This window comes from Triticum urartu, chromosome 7A (genome assembly GCF_056163025.1).
Source record: "Triticum urartu cultivar PI428250 chromosome 7A, HENAU_Tu73, whole genome shotgun sequence".
NCBI classification, from domain to species: Eukaryota; Viridiplantae; Streptophyta; class Magnoliopsida; order Poales; family Poaceae; genus Triticum; species Triticum urartu.
The window spans coordinates 31409556-31430230 of NC_141879.1; the positions used below are offsets into that span (position 1 = coordinate 31409556).

A 20675-nucleotide genomic window follows, 5' to 3' on the forward strand; every position below is an offset into this window, starting at 1 on the left:
GACCCGGAGGAGGAAGCTCTCTCGCTCAGAAACCAAGGGGGGTTACTTGTTCGTGCTACCCTCGCGCGCCTCAGTTTACTGCCTGCTTCCTCATTTTCACCTTACTAGCAAAAGAGCCCGTGCATTGCCACGGGGTGACAATCCATCACTTGCAAGGATCATGAAATCATCATCCTCTGACCTCGTAGATATGGTAATCTCCGGCTCACATATCACTTCAGGCTTGAGGAGCGTGTGCCCTATGAGTATAGTTCATTGTTTAAAAAGATGTAATACCTTAAGCATTAATACAAATATATACTAAAGAAAAATCAACTTGTTGTGGAAATGAATAAGCTTTCCAGAAAGTAAAAATGGAATTTATGTAATTTTCTTTTGGGGATTAATCAGGAATTCGACTCTCATATATCCATCAAGACCAAGTAAGTACCCACTCATGAAAGATTTTATCAAAAAACAACAATGTCAAATAAAGGGAATCTGAACTATCAATTTGACATGAATGATAATGCAACAATACATAATAACATCCTTGCTAAAGGTAAGACTATTAATGGGTTCGAATTCATGGTTTACCAAATATGATATTTAAAGGCAAGACTATTAAAAGATAGCCCAACGCAGTATTTGATCAGATAATAGGATGCAACTACAATAAATAAACCAATTCACTACATATTGTCCTGAGTGGCCCCATCTGTTGGTGCTATGGAAGCATGATTCAAAAATTAGAAATGAGTTGTGCCCATTGGTACATCCTGGTACCATGTGATGTGTATGTATTTAACATAATCGGGCATTCTACAATTTTATTTATATCAGTGAACCTACTATGTTTCAATTGTTTCCTTAAAAAAGTAGGATAAACCCCACCTTCTACATCCCTTTCTTGGTAGTAAAATGCAAGGCAATGTTTTAATTAGCTTTTTCCATTAGAAGGTCACACATGGACGCAAAAAAGAAATGTTCCTTTTTGATTATATTTGCATGTATATGTTTTTTTTTTGTCTTTATGTAAGAAGGCCTGACCTATGGGGAAGATGAGCAGTGGCCTGACCTATGGGGAGTATGAAGACGGGCCCAAGCCTGAAGCAGAGGAGTATCGTGCTCCTGCCCACCTCCGGCAGGAGCTCCTCACCATGGTTGTGAATGGATAAGGAATAGAGATGAGTTGGCATCGGCTGGGCACGTCAATTTCATCTACAAGCGTTCCCACGTAGACAACTCAAGACCGAAAGATTTTTTTTTCTGACCTGGCAACTTAGCGTGCATCAAGATTGGTGCACTTGATCTAACGGCCCTAGAGTCGTTCTCTGGGAGGAGCCAGAAATCTGACGTTCGCTACATATCATTTCTGAAAGAAAAACTATCCTCTCTCTCTCTTCAATATATAGGCAATGCTAATGAGAACAACAAAACGTAGTGGTTAAAAACAAAATGACACGCCAGCAGCTTTGGTCGAATTAATGGCGAAAGGCAACATATAGGCTAATGACAATCAACAGAGACACTGACCAGTCGCAAACAAATTCAGGAAGGTGGCTTGTTTGCTAGTAAGTAGTAACACAACACGCATGCCAGCTGGGTGCATGGATCGGAAGGGCAATCGTGTGAGAATGTACTTAGCGCGTGCGTCTTGGCAAGCAGTGGCGGAGCCAGGAATATTTTTTAGGTGTGGCAGAGTTTGTGAGGGGAAAAAACAATGTAGTAACATATAACTATGTGACTTTCCTGCTTGCTGCCTCTCTTGACGGTGGTTGCTGCCATGCCCACCACGCTGACTAAAGATCGCGTGGTTGCTCTGTAATCGCTGCCTCTATTGCATGCCTTAGGGGTTAGCCGACTAGGGGTCGGTCGGTCGGTCGGCAGTAGGGACAAATATCACAACAAGACATACATTGTGATGAGTTTGGAGGAGTAGCTGTTGCTCCTAGTTGTATATTGTAATACCTCAAGACGATTTGAGTCCAATTAGATCTAGTTTCTTCACCGGAGAGACGGAAAGCAGTGAGGCTCTGGGTTTCGCGGAGTTGGCACTGCTCATCACACAGCTAGAGACAAGCTTGAGCGGCGGCTGCAAGGCGATTCCTGATCAACCGTGCTTGAACGAAACAGCTCCTGTATCTCCAATCAACTAGTACATTTTTTTAGCATGTCCAATCAACTGGAGTACATGTGAATTGATTTGCAATTGACTGCCAATGGTGTCCTCGTTTAGAACATGGGCTTGTGGGTCATGGGCTTATGTGATGCAAGTCACCTATTGCTTAATTCTCTCCTTCAGCGGCAGTTAGGCCTCTAATGAGGCAGAAACACGTAGGTAACACACAACTACCTGGCGAAATACATTCGAGGCCATGAGTTGCCTGCCCCCTGCGAGTATTCATCCTCCAAATTGACGAAACTGACCAAAAATCCATTGACTCAGCTCAAAGCTTCATACATACAGTATATATATACAATACTTTTGCCAAATTTTAGGTATGGCAGCTGCCAAACCTCGCCATATAGCTGGATCCGCCCCTGTTGGCAAGCATCCACTGCACGCGAAGCACCCCGCCGCCTGCCGCCGTGACACACGCCATCTCCTCCGGTCGAGTTAATTGCAAGGAGATATTACACTTGCGCACGTTGTAACGAGCCAGTACCATTGCTCGTGTATGTCACAGTTCAGTACCACTATTCGGCCTAATCGTTACAAAAAAGGTTGACAGGCGTGTAACTCTGTATTGACCATGTATCTGACTGCGCGACCCCACCTGTCAGGCGACACGCTGGCCAATTGGCCCGTGCCCGGTGCGCTGACTTGGACGAGGTCGGCGCTCAAGCTGGACGGAGCGATCAGGCTTTTCGGCCCGCTCGTGGCCCGTTCTGGACCGGACGGTCCGGTCCTGGCCCGCTGAAGAATTTGTTCGGTCCTGTTATTAAATTTCGGCCTGAAATTTTCTCAGTCCTGTCCGGTCTTTGCCCGGTCCGACCGAGCGGACCGAAGGTGCATGCCGTTCTTCTTCGTCGCGGCCACTGGCGACGCCCTGGACGTGTCCCACCTGGCGCTGTTCATGGGAATCAAGTACTCACTCACACAATTGACACAGGAACAGGGGCAAGAGGTACAAGAAGACTCAGATCACGCGCTGCCTTTTTTCCTTGTATTCAGTTAGAGAGAGAATATAAAGAACGAGAGTGCCGGCGTTCGATCCGATAATCGCAGCGCCATTCTTGACTAGCCCTTCGCTTCCGTTTCCTTTTACTAGCGACTAACGAGAGAATCCTTTAATCATGCGACCATCCCATGCTTCCGTTTCCTTTTATCAAGTCGAACAGAAAACAGAAGGAACATTCTATTCCTACGTGACTTGCTTACCAAATCTATACGTGATATCTTTGTTTGGATTGTAATAACTGCCCCACGATTTTAGGTAACAGAAGCAATCCAATTCAATTGGTACATAAGTTTACGTAAAAATCATTCTTAGGAATATATCACTACTAAAAAGAAAAAGAACGACAGAAACAGGCTCGATCCTATAATCACGGCGCCATCCCACGACTAAGGGCATGTACAATGGTGCTATCTTAGAAGTGCCACATAGGATAGATGATGGGGTGGAGGAGAGAGAAGTCATAAGAAAAGTCTTGTCTTCTCTTATTTAAGAGAAGACAAGAGATGATCTCTTATCACAATATGTCTCACCGTATTTTTAGGAATTACTAGTTATTAAAGATAAGACTAAGAAATGACCCATTGTACACGTTGTTTTTTGCCATCTCTAAATTACATGCAAGATTTAAGATAAGACTATCTTATCAACCATTGTACATGCCCTAACTTCACGTCATATTTGATCCGTTAATCACGGCAAGGCCCGCACACAAAAAATCGTGGGCTCATGCATGCCCTACAATACTTGCATGCGAGAGAAAAACTTCTAAGGAGGAAACACACGCAGTTTCATGGCTAACAATGGCGTCCGCCGGCCGGCGCCCGCCGCGTCCTGTCGCTTCCATGTGTACACTACCGCCGATCTGGACCATCGAGCGCCCTACACCTCCTCCTACGCTGTCCAGCAACCCCTCGCGCGTTGTGCCCTCATCGACGGTGACCATGGCCGATCCTCCCGGTCCAACCCGGGCAGGAGTGCAGTCGGTCCGAGCCCTGATATCAGGACCGCTCAGCTGGTCGGTCCGGTCCGGTCCGGTCCGCCGGCGGCCGGTCAAAACGGCGGCTCGGTCAGGGACCGGACCGGCCCGGACCGTGTCCACCCTGAGTCGGCGCGGTCGGTCTTAGCGGGCTCGGTCGAACCGAGTCGGATCCCACCAGACGAACCCTAGCCTTCCTTCTCCCCTTCTCCATCTCCTCTCTCCCCGTGGATGTCAGGCGATGGCTGTGGTGACCCCTGGCGGCGGCGGTGTCATGGGAGGCTACGATGACCTTCCCGGCCTTGGGAGTGATGACCACGTGGGGCTGGACTGCTCCAGGTCGTCCAACTCCACCGATGATGAGGCAGAGGAGGAGGAGGCGCCCCTGTCCTTGGAGCAATGGTTGCGGCTCACTGAGATGTGGTTGGCCAACCCAACCACAAGCCATCACTGGACTAGTGGAGCGGATGGAGTGCTGTAAATCCCTCCTTTTTCCTTCTGTCTGTTCAAATCATAGGGCTAGGGTTACTGTTCTTAAAGCACAGAAAATATTTCAATTTTGTGGTGGCTTGTAGGTTAGATGATGCTATATGGGATGTTAGGGTTCACTTTGATGCTGGGAATAATTTGCATAGGAAGATTTGCAGCTCAGATGTCACATTTCTGAACCTGTATGCACCGTTGACAGTAGTAGGATTTAATTTTAATGATGAACTATATCACATGAGAAATACAGCTGCAACAGGAGTTGAGAGAGAGCATGGACTAGATCTGATTGACACGAACATCAAATTGCAAGAACTAAAGAAGCGGTATGAGGATTCATTAGTTCTAAATTTGTTAGCGAGGGCAACAACACCTGTCAGTACAGAGTCAGGTTTTGTTAGTGAGGGTAACATCCATCAGACAACAAATGAATTAGCTGCAGTTATATATGAACCACCTGTTGTTTATGATCTCAGTGAGCCTGCTGTGCTTGCTGTTGATGATCATGGTGTAGTTTTCCAGAGTCAGTGCAGTAGCAGTAGTACAATGCATCCTACACAAGAGAGTAGAAATGTCAAGGGGAAGCTGAAAGATATGTTGGAGGAAGAGGGATTTTTAGAGGAGGGATATAGGAGTTACTCTGACTCTAAGGGTGCATATGACACCGATAACTACATTTTAGCTGAACACACAGAGATAATAGAGGGGAAGAGATTGGCAGAGAAAGAAGATGAAGATTCAGATGAAGAATCAGAAGATGAACCACCCATGCATTATGAGGGTGACACTGATGTTTGAGGAGGAGGAGGAGGTGAATGTTGCAACTGAAACTTTTGGGGAACGTAGTAATTTCAAAATTTTCCTACGCACACACACAGGATCATGGTGATGCATAGCAACGAGAGGGGAGAGTGTTGTCTAAGTACCCTTGTAGACCGTAAGCGGAAGCGTTTATCAACGCGGTTGATGTAGTCGTACACCTTCACGATCCGTCCCGATCAAGTACCGAACGTACGGCACCTCCGCGTTCAACACACGTTTAGCTCGATGACGTCCTCGCCTTCTCGATCCAGCAAGAGGGGCAAAGTAGTATATGACTTCCGACAGCACGACAGCATGGTGACGGTGTTGGTGAAGAACAATCTCCGCAGGGCTTCGCCTAAGCACTACGAAAACTATGACGGAGGATAAACTAGAGGGGACGGGGTAGCCGGCACACGGCTTGGTGTTTCTTGATGTGTCTTGGGTGCTAGCCCTACCCCTCTATTTATATGTTGAGCCTTGGGGTCGAAACTTGGAGTAAAAGCCTCCACAAAGTCGGTTTCACTCGAAAGGCAAGAGTCCTTCTCGGACTCCAGGGCCAGATGCCAGGGTTCCCGGCGTCTGGACCCAGACGCCAGGGACCCTGACGTCGGGCCTCTGGACTCCGCAAAACTTCCTTTTGCGCTTTCCAAAAACCTTGTGGGCTTTCCCCTTTGGCCCAAATAAATTGTTCTCGTACCCAAACATTTTGGGAAACATCCGGAACCCCTTCTGGTGAATTCCTGAACCCTTCTGAAGACTAAACACTATTATCCCATATATCAAACTTTATCTCCGGACCATTCCGGAGTTCCTCTTCATGTCCGTGATCTTATCCGGAACTCCGAACAACATTCGGTTACCAACATACATAACTCATAAATACTATATCGTCAACGAACGTTAAGCGTGCGGACCCTACGGGTTCGAGAACTATGTAGACATGACCGAGACATTTCTCTGGTCAATAACCAATAGCGGAACCTGGATGCCCATATTGGCTCCTACATATTCTATGAAGATCTTTATCGGTTGAACCGCATAACAACATATGTTGTTCCCTTTGTCATCGGTATGTTACTTGCCCGAGATTCGATCGTCAGTATCTCAATACCTAGTTCAATCTCGTTAACGGCAAGTCTCTTTACTCCTACCGTAACACATCATTCCACAAGTAACTCATTAGTTGCAATGCTTGCAAGGCTTAAGTGATGTGTATTACCGAGTGGGACCAGAGATACCTCTCGGACAATTGTAGTGACAAATCCTAATCTCGAAATATGCCAACCCAACAAGTAACTTCAGAGACACCTGTAGTGGAACATGTATAAGTCATGAAGAAAGCAATAGCAACAAAGTAAACGATCAAGTGCTAAGCTAACGAAATGGGTCAAGTAAATCACATCATTCTCCTAATAATGTGACCCCGTTAATCAAATGACAACTCTTTGTCTATGGTCAGGAAACATAACCATCTTTGATCAACGAGCTAGTCAAGTAGAGGCATACTATTGACAATCTGTTTGTCTATGTATTCACACATGTATCATGTTTCCGGTTAATACAATTCTAGCATGAATAATAAACATTTATCATGATATAAGGAAATAAACAATAACTTTATTATTGCCTCTAGGGCATTGATAACCCACAAGTATAGGGGATCGCAACAGTTTTCGATAAGTAAGAGTGTCGAACCCAATGAGGAGCTAAAGGCAGAACAAATATTCCCTGAAGTTCTATCGACCACCGATACAACTCTACGCACACTTGACGTTTGCTTTACCTAGAACAAGTATGAAACTAGAAGTACTTTGTAGGTGTTGTTGGATAGGTTTGCAAGATAATAAAGATTACGTAAATAAAAAGTAGGGGCTGTTATAAGTAAAGAAGCAATAAAGTAAATATAGAGAGTGTGAAAAAGTGGTGGTAGGAGTTGTGAAATTGCCCCTAAGAAATTGACTACTTTACTAGACCGATAGCAGGTATTATGTGGGAGAGGCCACTGCTAGCATGTCATCCCTGACTTGGAATTCTATGCACTTATGATTGGACTATTAGCAAGCATCCGCAACTACTAATGTTCATTAAGTTAAAACCCAACCATAGCATTAAGGTATATTGGTCCCCCTTCAATCCCGTATGCATCAATTTCTATGCTAGGTTGAAGCTTCTGTCACTCTTGCCCTCCAATACATAGTCCTATCAGCATACAACTAACCCTAGGGTGTGATCCACGCACGCAATCATATGATGGGCACCAAAGGACAGCAACATAACCACACGCAAATGAAATCAATCATAGCAATTCATCAACCACCGATAGGAGAACAAAAATCTACTCAGACATCATAGGATGGCAGCACATCATTGGATAACAATATGAAGCACAAAGCACAATGTTCAAGTAGAGGGTACAGCGGGTTGCGGGAGAGTGGAACGCTGTAGATAGAGGGGGGAAGGTGATGGAGATGTTGGTGAAGATGGCGGAGGTGTTGGTGTAGATCGCGGTGATGATGATGGCCCCCGGTGGCACTCCGGTGCCACCAGAAGCGAGGGGGAGAGAGCCCCCCTCCTTCTTCTTCTTCCTTGACCTCCTCCCTAGATGGGAGAAGGGTTTCCCCTCTGGTCCTTGGCCTCCATGGCGTGGGAGGGGCGAGAGCCCCTCCGAGATTGGATATGTCTCTCTGTTTCTCTCTGTTTCTGCGTTCCCAGATTCTACCCTTTCACCGTTTCTTATATTCCCGGAGATCCGTAACTCCGATTGGGCTGAAATTTTAACACGATCTCTATCCGGATATTAGCTTTCTTGCGGCGAAAGAAGGGTATCAACCGCCTTACGGGTGGCCCACGAGGGTCAGGGGTGCGCCCCCTGCCTCGTGGCCACCTCGGGCACCGTCTCGCGTGGATTTTTCTTCCAAAAAATCATATATATTCCAAAAAAATATCCGTCAGTTTTTATCCCGTTTGGACTCCGTTTGATATGGATATTCGGAGAAACGAAAAACATGCAACAAACAGGAACTGGCACTGGGCACTGGATCAATATGTTAGTCCCAAAAATAGTATAAAAAGTTGCCAAAAGTAGATGAAAGTTGTAGAATATTGGCATGGAACAATCAAAAATTATAGATACGACGGAGACGTATCAGGCATATTTCCTTCAGTCTCCCACATGCACTAGAGTCAATAATCTAGATTACACAGTAATGATTCTAACACCCATGGAGCCTTGGTGATGATCATGTTTTGCTCATGGAAGAGGCTTAGTCAACGGGTCTGCAACATTCAGATTCGTATGTATCATGCAAATCTCTATGTCTCCGACCTGGACTTGGTCCCGGATGGAGTTGACGCGTCTCTTGATGTGCTTGGTTCTCTTGTGAAATCTGGATTCCTTTGCCAAAGCAATTGCACCAGTATTGTCACAAAAGATTTTCATTGGTCCAGATGCACTAGGTATGACACCTAGATCGGATATGAACTCCTTCATCCAGACTCCTTCATTTGCTGCTTCCAAAGCAGCTATGTACTCCGCTTCACATGTAGATCCCGCTACAACGCTTTGTTTAGAACTGCACCAACTGATAGCTCCACCGTTTAATAAATTCATGTATCCGGTTTGCGATTTAGAATCGTCCGGATCAGTGTCAAAGCTTGCATCGACGTAACCATTTACGACGAGCTCCTTGTCACCTCCATGAACGAGAAACATATCCTTCGTCCTTTTTAGGTATTTCAGGATGTTCTTGACCACTGTCCAGTGATCCACTCCTGGATTACTCTGGTTCCTCCATGCTAAACTAATAGCAAGGCACACATCAGGTCTGGTACACAGCATTGCATACATGATAGAGCCTATGGCTGAAGCATAGGGAACATCTTTCATTTTCTCTCTATCTTCTATAGTGGTCGGGCATTGAGTCTTACTCAACTTCACACCTTGTAACACAGGCAAGAACCCTTTCTTTGCTTGATCCATTTTGAACTTCTTCAAAATTTTGTCGAGGTATGTGCTTTGTGAAAGTCCAGTTAAGCGTCTCGATCTATCTCTATAGATCTTGATGCCCAATATATAAGCAGCTTCACCGAGGTCTTTCATTGAAAAACTCTTATTCAAATATCCTATTATGCTATCCATAAATTCTATAACATTTCCAATCAACAATATGTCATGCACATATAATATTACAAATGCTACTGAGCTCCCACTCACTTTCTTGTAAATACAGCCTTCTCCAAAAGTGTGTATAATACCATATGCTTTGATCACACTACCAAAACGTTTATTCCAACTCCGAGAGGCTTGCACCAGTCCATAAATGGATCGCTGGAGCTTGCACACTTTTTTAGCTCCCTTTGGATCGACAAAACCTTCCAGTTGCATCATATACAACTCTTCGTCCAGAAATCCATTCAGGAATGCAATTTTGACATCCATTTGCCAAATTTCATAATCACAAAATGCAGAAATTGCTTACATGATCCGGACAAACTTAAGCATCGCTACGTGTGAGAAGGTCTCATCGTAGTCAATCCCTTGAACTTGTCGAAAACCTTTTGCAACAAGTCGAGCTTTATATACAGTAACATTACCATCAGCGTCAGTCTTCTTCTTGAAGATCCATTTATTCTCGATGGCTTGCCGATCAACGGACAAGTCAACCAAAGTCGACACTTTGTTCTCATATATGGATCCCATCTCAGATTTCATGGCTTCAAGCCATTTTTCGGAATCTGGGCTCACCATCGCTTCTTCATAGTTCGTAGGTTCATCATGGTCTAGCAACATAACCTCTAGAACAGGATTACCGTACCACTCTGGTGCGGATCTTACTCTAGTTGACCTATGAGGTTCAGTAACAACTTGATCTGAAGTTTCATGATCATCATCATTAACTTCCTCACTAATTGGTGTAGACATCATAGGAACCGGTTACTGTGATGAACTACTTTCCAATAAGGGAACAGGTACTGTTACCTCATCAAGTTCTACTTTCCTCCCACTCAATTCTTTCGAGAGAAACTCCTTCTCTAGAAAGGATCCATTCTTAGCAACGAATGTCTTGCCCTCGGATCTGTGATAGAAGGCGGTGTACCCAACAGTTTCCTTTGGGTATCCTATGAAGACACATTTCTCCGATTTAGGTTCGAGCTTATCAGGTTGAAGCTTTTTCACATAAGCATCGTAGCCCCAAACTTTAAGAAACGACAACTTTGGTTTCTTGCCAAACCATAGTTCATAAGGTGCCGTCTCTAAAGCATATCCCCAAAATGATAGCGGTAAATCAGTAAGAGACATCATAGATCGCACCATATCTAGTAAAGTATGATTACGACGTTCGTACACACCATTACGCTGTGGTGTTCCGGGTGGCATGAGTTGCAAAACTATTCCGCATTGTTTCAAATGTAGACCAAACTCGTAACTCAAATATTCTCCTCCATTATCAGATCGTAGAAACTTTATTTTCTTGTTACGATGATTTTCAACTTCACTTTGAAATTCTTTGAACTTTTTAAATGTTTCAGACTTATGTTTCATTAAGTAGATATAGCCATATCTGCTTAAATCATCCGTGAAGGTCAGAAAATAACGATACCCGCCGCGAGCTTCAATATTCATTGGACCACATACATCAGTATGTATGATTTCCAACAAATCAGTTGCTCACTCCATAGTTCCGGAGAACGGCGTTTTAGTCATCTTGCCCATGAGGCATGGTTCGCAAGTACCAAGTGATTCATAATCAAGTGATTCCAAAAGTCCATCAGTATGGAGTTTCTTCATGCGCTTTATACCAATATGACCCAAACAACAGTGCCACAAATAAATTGCACTATCATTATCAACTCTGCATCTTTTGGCTTCAATATTATGAATATGTGTATCACTACTATCGAGATTCATCAAAAATAGACCACTCTTCAAGGGTGCATGACCATAAAAGATATTACTCATATAAATAGAACAACCATTATTCTCGGATTTAAATGAATAACCGTCTCGCATTAAGCAAGATCCAGATATAATGTTCAAGCTCAACGTTGGCACCAAATAACAATTATTTAGGTCTCAAACTAATCCCGAAGGTAGATGTAGATCACATCAACTTTATTTAGCGTGCCGACGGCGATCACACCAACTTTGGAACCATGTCCCACGCGCATCGTCACCTCGTCCTTAGCCAGTGTTCGCTTAATCCGTAGTCCCTGTTTCGAGTTGCAAATATTAGCAACAGAACTAGTATCAAGTACCCAGGTGCTACTGCGACCTCTGGTAAGGTACACGTCAATAACATGTATATCACATATACCTTTGTTCACCTTGCCATCCTTCTTATCCGCTAAATACTTGGGGCAGTTCCGCTTCCAGTGACCAGTCTGTTTGCAGTAGAAGCAATCAGTCTTAGGCATAGGTCCAGACTTAGGTTTCTTCTCCTGAGCAACAACTTGTTTGCTGTTCTTCTTGAAGTTCCCCTTCTTCTTCCCTTTGCCCCTTTTCTTGAAACTGGCGGTCTTATTGACCATCAACACTTGATGCTCCTTTTTGATTTCTACCTCCGCAGCCTTTAGCATTGCGAAGAGCTCGGAAATTGACTTATTCATCCCTTGCATATTATAGTTCATCATGAAGCTCTTGTAGCTTGGTGTCAGTGATTGAAGAACTCTATCAATGACACAATCAACAGGAAGATTAACTCCCAGTTGAGTCAAGTGATTATGATACCCAGACATTTTGAGTATATGCTCACTGACAGAACTATTCTCCTTCATCTTGCAGCTATAGAACTTATTGGAGACTTCATATCTCTCAATCCGGGCATTTGCTTGAAATATTAACTTCAATTCCTGGAACATCTCATATGCTCCATGACGTTCAAAACGTCGTTGAAGTCCCGGTTCTATGCCGTAAAGCATGGCACACTGAACTATCGAGTAGTCATCAGCTTTGCTCTGCCAGATGTTCATAACATCTGGTGTTGCTCCTGCAGCAGGTTTGGCACTTATCGGTGCTTCCAGGACGTAATTCTTCTGTGCAGCAATGAGGATAATCCTCAAGTTACGGACCCAGTCAGTGTAATTGCTACCATCATCTTTTAACTTTGCTTTCTCAAGGAACACATTAAAATTCAACGGAATAACAACACGAGCCATCTATCTACAACAAACATAGACATGCAAAATACTATCAGGTACTAAGTTCATGATAAATTTAAGTTCAATTAATCATATTACTTAAGAACTCCCACTTAGGTAGACATCCCTCTAATCATCTAAGTGATCACGTGATCCAAATCAACTAAACCATAACCGATCATCGCGTGGAATGGAGTAGTTTTCAATGGTGAACATCACTATGTTGATCATATCTACTATATGATTCACGCTCGACCTTTCGGTCTCAGTGTTCCGAGGCCATATCTGCATATGCCAGGCTTGTCAAGTTTAACCTGAGTATTCCGCATGTGCAAAAACTGGCTTGCACCCGTTGTAGATGGACGTAGAGCTTATCACACCCGATCATCACGTGTTGTCTGGGCACGACGAACTTTGGCAACGGTGCATACTCAGGGAGAACACTTTTATCTTGAAATTTAGTGAGAGATCATCTTATAATGCTACCGTCAAACAAAGCAAAATAAGATGCATAAAATATAAACATCACATGCAATCAATATAAGTGATATGATATGGACATCATCATCTTGTGCTTGTGATCTCCATCTCAGAAGCACCGTCATGATCACCATCGTCACCGGCACGACACCTTGATCTCCATCGTAGCATCATTGTCATCTCGCCAACTATTGCTTCTACGACTATCGCTACCGCTTAGTGATAAAGTAAAGCATTACAGGGCGATTGCATTGCATACAATAAAGCGACAACCATATGGCTCCTGCCAGTTGCCGATAACTCGGTTACAAAACATGATCATCTCATACAATAAAATATAGCATCATGTCTTGACCATATCACATCACAACATGCCCTGCAAAAACAAGTTAGACGTCCTCTACTTAGTTGTTGCAAGTTTTACGTGGCTGCAACGGGCCGAGCAAGAACCGTTCTTACCTACGCATCAAAACCACAACGATAGTTCGTCAAGTTAGTGCTGTTTTAACCTTCTCAAGGACCGGGCGTAGCCACGCTCGGTTCAACTAAAGTTGGAGAAACTGACACCAGCCAACCACCTATGTGCAAAGCACGTCGATAGAACCAGTCTCGCGTAAGCGTACGCGTAATGTCGGTCCGGCCGCTTCATCCAACAATACTGCTGAACCAAAGTGTGACATGCTGGTAAGCAGTATGACTTGTATCGCCCACAACTCACTTGTGTTCTACTCGTCCATATGACATCTACGCATAAAACCCGGCTCGGATGCCACTGTTGGGGAACGTAGTAATTTCCAAATTTTCCTACGCACACACACAAGATCATGGTGATGCATAGCAACGAGAGGGGAGAGTGTTGTATATGTACCCTCATAGACCGTAAGAGGAAGCGTTTATCAACGCGGTTGATGTAGTCGTACACCTTCACGATCCGTCCCGATCAAGTACCAAACGTACGACACCTCTGCATTCAGCACACGTTCAGCTCGATGACGTCCTCGCCTTCTCGATCCAGCAAGAGGGGCGAAGTAGTAGATGAATTCCGGCAGCACGACGGCGTGGTGACGGTGTTGGTGAAGAACTATCTCCGCAGGGCTTCACCTAAGCACTACGAAACTATGACGGAGGATAAACTAGAGGGGACGGGGTTGCCGACACACGGCTTCGTGTTTCCTGATGTGTCTTGGGTGCTAGCCCTACCCCTCTATTTATATGTTGAGCCTTGGGGTCGAAACTTGGAGTAAAAGCCTCCACAAAGTCGGTTTCACTCGAAAGGCAAGAGTCCTTCTCGGACTCCAGGGCCAGACGCCCGGGTTCCCGGCGTCTGGACCCATATGCTAGGGACCTTGGCGTCTGGCCTCTAGACTCAGCAAAACTTCCTTTTGCGCTTTCCAAAAACCTTGTGGGCTTTCCCCTTTGGCCCAAATAAAGTGTTCTCGTACCCAAACATTTCGGGAAACATCCGGAACCCCTTCAGGTGAATTCTAAAACCCTTCTGAAGACTAAACAGTATTATCCCATATATCAAACTTTATCTCCGGACCATTCCGGAGTTCCTTGTCATGTCCGTGACTTATCCGGAACTCCGAACAACATTCAGTTACCAACATACATAACTCATAAATACTATATCATCAACGAACGTTAAGCGTGCGGACCCTACGGGTTCGAGAACTATGTAGACATGACCGAGACATTTCTCTGGTCAATAACCAATAGTGGAACCTGATTGCCCATATTGGCTCCTACATATTCTACGAAGATCTATATCAGTCGAACCGCATAACAACATACGTTGTTCACTTTCTCATCGGTATGTTACTTGCCCAAGATTCGATCGTCAGTATCTCAAAACCTAGTTCAATCTCGTTACCGGCAAGTCTCTTTACTCATTCCGTAAGACATCATCCCGCAACTAACTCATTAGTTGCAATGCTTGCAAGGCTTAAGTGATGTGTATTACCGAGTGGCCCAGAGATACCTCTCCGGCAATCAGAGTGACAAATCCTAATCTCAAAATACGCCAACCCAACAAGTACCTTTGGAGACACCTGTAGAGCACCTTTATAATCATCCAGTTACGTTGTGACGTTTGGTAGCACACAAAGTGTTCCTCCGGTAAACAGGAGTTGCATAATCTCATAGTCATAGGAACATGTATAAGTCATGAAGAAAGCAATAGCAACAAACTAAACGATCAAGTGCTAAGCTAACGAAATGGGTCAAGTCAATCACATCATTCTCCTAATGATGTGACCCCATTAATCAAATGACAACTCTTTGTCTATGGTCAGGAAACATAACCATCTTTGATCAACGAGCTAGTCAAGTAGAGGCATACTAGTGACACTCTGTTTGTCTATGTATTCACACATGTATCATGCTTTCGGTTAATACAATTCTAGCATGAATAATAAACATTTATCATGATATAAGAAAATAAATAATAACTTTATTATTGCCTCTAGGGCATATTTCCTTCAGAAACGAGTACTCAAACTGAAAGAGAAAAACCACCCATACAAGAACATGCAAAGAAGAGGTAGAAGCTGGAAGTCAGGAGACGCCCCACCAGTAGGTCACACTCTAGTGTGTTAGAGGAGGTGAAACCTGATTTTAATCCTTCATCTGATGAAAAAGATCATGGCTTGCTGTTTGACAGTGATGATGGACATGAGGCACCAGCATATTTTTCCTACAAAAAGGCATGAAGAGTAGGGCAAAGAAAAGGAAACCTAGGATATGGTACAATGAAAAACTTGAGCAACCACATCAGTAGTTATGTATGAACATGTGCTTCAAGAATTAGCAGAAATTCAGAGAAGCATCGTTGAGCCTACACATTACATAGTCCAGAAATTTCAGGTACCACAGAAACTCAGAAAAAAGGATCATTGCCTGTTGCAAACAAGAGCACTGTCAGTTCTTCATAGTTGCTGCCATTATCAAAGGGGGAAATACATTCGCTATCAAAAAGATGAGGTTGCAGCACACTTACCCAAGTAGTACAGAGTCATCTAGGGTTAGTGCAAAGAAGCAATATCCCAAGCTGAGGGACTATGCCCAAACTATCATGAATACAAGCTCTAGAAGTAGAGTTGTTGTTGCAACAATAACTCCAAAAGCTACAACAAAAAGACCACATCCAGGACCAAGGATTCATGCTATGTTCTTCTGCATAAATGGAGCCAGGGAGAGATTTCTGAATGCATGCAGGCCATTCATTGGTTAGTTACACGTTACTTTGCTTTATTTAGAATGTTTTGTTAATGTTCATGCCACATTTGCTTTATACATGTTTGTTGTTTTATACATGTTTGTTGTTTGCATCTAAATGTAGGTGCTGATGCATGCTTTATCAAGCTGAATACTGGTGCTCAAATCCTAGCCGTCACTGGCAGAGATGGCAATAACAACATATTTCCACTTGCATTTGCTATAGTTGGACAACAGGACACATCAAACTGGTGTTGGTTTCTGCACCAACTAAAGATATGTCTAGGAGGAGAAGTTGGTAAATTTGACCCTTACACTATCATGTTCGATAGACAGAAGGTATGCATCTCCTTGTTTATCTTTGTGCATATAAGTTATGTTGTAGATAGTAGCTTCAGTACTCCAGTAGCTTAGTGTTATATTATGTGAACAGGGGCTACTAAGTGAAGTAAATCAGGTATCTCCAAACTGCCATCAAAGATTTTGCTTTAAACACCTATATGCAAATTTCCAAAATGATGGGTTTAGGGGGGAAGATCTAAAGAAATGCATGGATAATGCCAGCTATGCTTATAACCAGCACAAGCTTAACATTGCAATGAGTGATCTGAAAAAATGAGAGTGAGGAAGCTTGGAAGTGGCTGAGTGGAATACCTAAACAACATTGGGCTAGGTATGCTTTTGACACCAAATGCAAGACAGACTTGGTTGTTAAAAGTCTGTCAGAGGTGCTCAACAAGTACATCTTAAATTTCAAGAAAAAACCTATTAGGACTAGTATTAAGGACAAGCAGATGGTGAGGTGGCATAGGAATATTGAGAGAGAGGAAAGACGGCTATGTGGAAGATCACACCCCATTATGCTGAGAAGCTAGAGGTGGAAAAGGAAAGGGCCAGGTACTACAAACCCATTCAAGCAGGTGTAAATCTATGGCAAGTGACCAGTGGGCAGCAAACACATCCAGTCAACTTGGACATGCATACATGTGGTTGTAGAAAGTGGGACCTGTCTGGCATACCATGCAACCATGATATATCTGCAATTAACAAGGGAAAAAGGTTTCTAGAGGAGTATGTTTCTATATTCTTCAAAAAACCTTTTTACATAGCATCATATGAACCTATGATATATCCTGTCCCTGGTGAACATGACTGGACAAAGACAACTGGACCAGGCATAGATCCACCTGAATTTCATGTGAAGAGAGGAAGGAAAAAAGAGAAGAGGATAAAGGGCAGGTTGGAACTTCCAAAGCCAAAGGACAGTTCTAGAATGGCAACTATAACATGTAGTAATTGTGGACTTCAAGGACACAGGTACACCAACTGCAAGGTTCAACAGAAACTAGAGCTGGCTACAAGGAAAAACAAGCATGTGGTAATCCCTTGTTAATTAGTACTATGGTTTCTATTACTATATTTTGAGTAAATACCATGTTTGACTTACTAACATGTTTCTTTTTGTTTGCAATGCACCTGCAAGATCAAGGAATGCTCATGAAGCTACTCCACCTTCAAGATCACAGCCACCATCTGCATCTGCTGCTAGATCTGCTTCTGCAAGGGCATCTAGTGCTAGATCTGCTGCTGCAAGTGGATCTGGTGCTAGATATGCAACTGCAACGAGATCTGGTGCTAGATCTTCTGTTGCAAGGGACCAAAGGCCATTCTTTGCTCCAAGATCTGCCTCTGGAGCTTCAACTTATGGTGCAATGGCATCTGATGACCCAATAAGTCATTCTGGATGGATGTCCTATGTTAATGCCAGTATGGGAGGTCAAAACTCAGTGTCATGAGGGTGCATCTGGGTTATGCTGATGGACAATATTTTGAACTATGTTATGTCTGCATCTGGGTTATGTTTCTGAACAATGTTATGCATACTCAGTTTGATGTGTACTAAGTCTGATGAGTAGCCACTATGTTTGGTATGATGTGATGAGTAATAAGTTTGTTCTGATGTGATGAGTACTAAGTTTGTTATGATGTGATGAGTTAAGTTTGTTATGATGTGATGAGTTAAGTATGATATGATGTGATGAGTTAAGTTTGATATGGTGTGATGAGTACTAAGTTTGATATGATAGGGTTTAGGGGTTCTCGACGTCGATGGACCCTAGATGAGTAACCTATAGGGTTTAGGGGTTCTCGATGTCGACGAACCCTAAATGAGTAACCTATAGGGTTTAGGGGTTCTCAACATCGACGGACCCTAGATGAGTAACCTATAGGGTTTAGGGGTTCTCGACGTCGACGGACCCTAAATGACTAACCAATAGGGTTTAGGGGTTCTCGACGTCGATGAACCCTAAATGACTAACCAATAGGGTTTAGGGGTTCTCGACGTCGACGGACCCTAAATGAGTGACCTATAGGTTTTAGGGGTTCTCGACGTTGACGGACCCTAAATGACTAACCGATAGGGTTTAGGGTTCTCGACGTCGATGGTCCCTAAATGACTAACCAATAGGGTTTAGGGGTTCTCGACGACGACATACCCTAAATGAGTAACCTATAGGGTTTAGGGGTTCTCGACGTCTATGGACCCTAAATGACTAACCAATAGGGTTTAGGTGTTCTCGACGTCGACGGACCCTAGATGACAAACCAATAGGGTTTAGGGTTTCTCGACGTCGACGAACCCTAAATGACTAACCAATAGGGTTTAGGGGTTCTCGACGTTGACGGACCCTAAATGCCTAACCAATAGGGTTTCGGGGTTCTTGATGCCGACGGACCCTAAATGACAAACCTATAGGGTTTAGGGGTTCTTGACGTTGACGAACCCTAAATGAATAACCTACAGGGTTTAGGGGTTCTCGACGTCGACGGACCATAAATGACTAACCACTATGGCTTAGGGGATTCTCGACGTCGATGGACTGTAAATGAGTAGAGTAACCACTATGACAGCAACTATGACAACAACTTAAATCATTTAAGATATCAACCAACTATGACAAGCAACTCAAATCATATAGGACAGCTTGATGCAACATAATTAATAGATTCTTACACAACATACTAGAGTTCAACTTAGGTCACAATTTAAAGCAACAACATAGTTCCAACTTAGTTCACAACTACACATCCATAGTGCACAATTACTAGTTCATAACAACACCATACTTCACAAAAGGTCAGCAAAGCAAGCATTCTTCTTCTTCATGTTGATTTGGATCTTTCTCTTGCTCTTCCTCTTCATCTACATCTTCATTCTGACAAGATGTCTAGGATCCCCTTCAATTTCTGCTTGTTCTTCTCCTCTGTCTTCAACCGTTCAGCAATCTGAATCTTTAACTCATCCCTCCGTGATGTGAGCTTCTCATGTCCCTTCTTGAGATCACCCATGTGAAGGAGTATCTGGGTGTTCTCCTGGGTGAGCTTTTCCTCAGATTTTTTGAGTTCATCAACCTGGAACTACAGGTTCCTGCTGGATGTACTAAGCACTTACTTCTTTTTTAGATGATTGAACTTCAAGTTCCGGATGACAGTGCCTTGAGATTTTGTCCAGCCAACCAAATGAGAGAAATACTCCTACATACACATGACGCACTATATCTCACGCTGTGGTCCTGGGAGAGCGGGATGGCGTGGCCGGCATGGCAGAGCACGGCGCGAGAGTCGCCGCATTTGGCCACGATGATGCGACCGCGGACCAAGAGCGCCACCATGGCCGTGGACCCACCTATGGTGCCCTGGGGCACCCCCGATGCCCGCAGCTCGTCCGCCTGCGCGAAGCTCCGTGTCAGTGTGGCCTTCCAGGCGCGATCCTCCGCCTCTACGTGCTGCTGGGTCTCCTTTCGGTAGGCTGCGGATGCGCGGGCCAGCTCGTCCGCACGGATTGCGTGCATATGGTCCCTGCACAGCGCAGACACCTGCGCTACAACGGGCAAACGTGTAGAGTCGAGGTGGAGTTGGCACGAGTAAGATAGGGGATCTGCGGTTAGGTTACCTCAGGGCCACCGTGGCCGTCAAAGACGGCGAAGAAGTGCATGCGCGAGCCGTTAACCCGAGTGAAGAAGGACGGGCGCAGCGACACCTTGTCCTCCATGATCGTCCGGTAGCTCCCCAACATCCCAGCCGCCCCATATGCCCCACCCCACCGGGCGGCAAGTACCACGCCGGGACCCTCCCTTTCTTCGGTGACCTGGGCGGAACGGCGGCAGCGGCGGCGTACGCGGCGTTGCTGGGAACCCAAGGCACGGTCGGCTCCCCCCTCGCCGGCCGCGGGAAAGTTGTTGGCGCTGTTGCTGGCCATCACTACGGACTGGTCACGCGGAAGAGGAGCAGGTTGAGCAGGGCGCGCGGGGGTGCCGAAGCAGCAGAGCATCCCCCTAACAAGCAACCTGCCTGATAGAAAGGGGAGAAACTGAAGGAGGAAGACAGAAATGGACAATTGAAAGAGCGCA

At 44.5% G+C, this 20675-nt stretch overlaps 1 protein-coding gene across 1 annotated transcript; it reads right to left on the reverse strand.

The window, feature by feature from the left end:
- Positions 1-87: 87 nt before the first annotated feature.
- On the reverse strand, positions 88-20612 carry LOC125518185 (putative protein phosphatase 2C 37). Its single transcript, XM_087535116.1, has 4 exons — positions 20219-20612; positions 19825-20141; positions 2527-2598; positions 88-253 (listed from the first exon to the last, which is right to left on the reverse strand). The coding sequence occupies exons 1-4, from the start codon at positions 20594-20596 to the stop codon at positions 97-99; spliced, it is 924 nt and encodes a 307-aa protein (XP_087391242.1). The 5' UTR covers positions 20597-20612; the 3' UTR covers positions 88-96.
- Between the last annotated feature and the right edge of the window lie 63 nt (positions 20613-20675).

Coding starts and splice junctions, on each gene's coding strand:
- LOC125518185 (XM_087535116.1), bottom strand. CDS start 20,596: ATGCTCTGCTGCTTCGGCACCCCCGCGCGCCCTGCTCAACCTGCTCCT. Junction 20,142..20,218: donor ACGGCCACGGTGGCCCTGAG/GTAACCTAACCG, acceptor GTTGTAGCGCAG/GTGTCTGCGCTGTGCAGGGA. Junction 254..2,526: donor GTGCAGTGGATGCTTGCCAA/CAGGGGCGGATC, acceptor TTTTAAACAATG/AACTATACTCATAGGGCACA.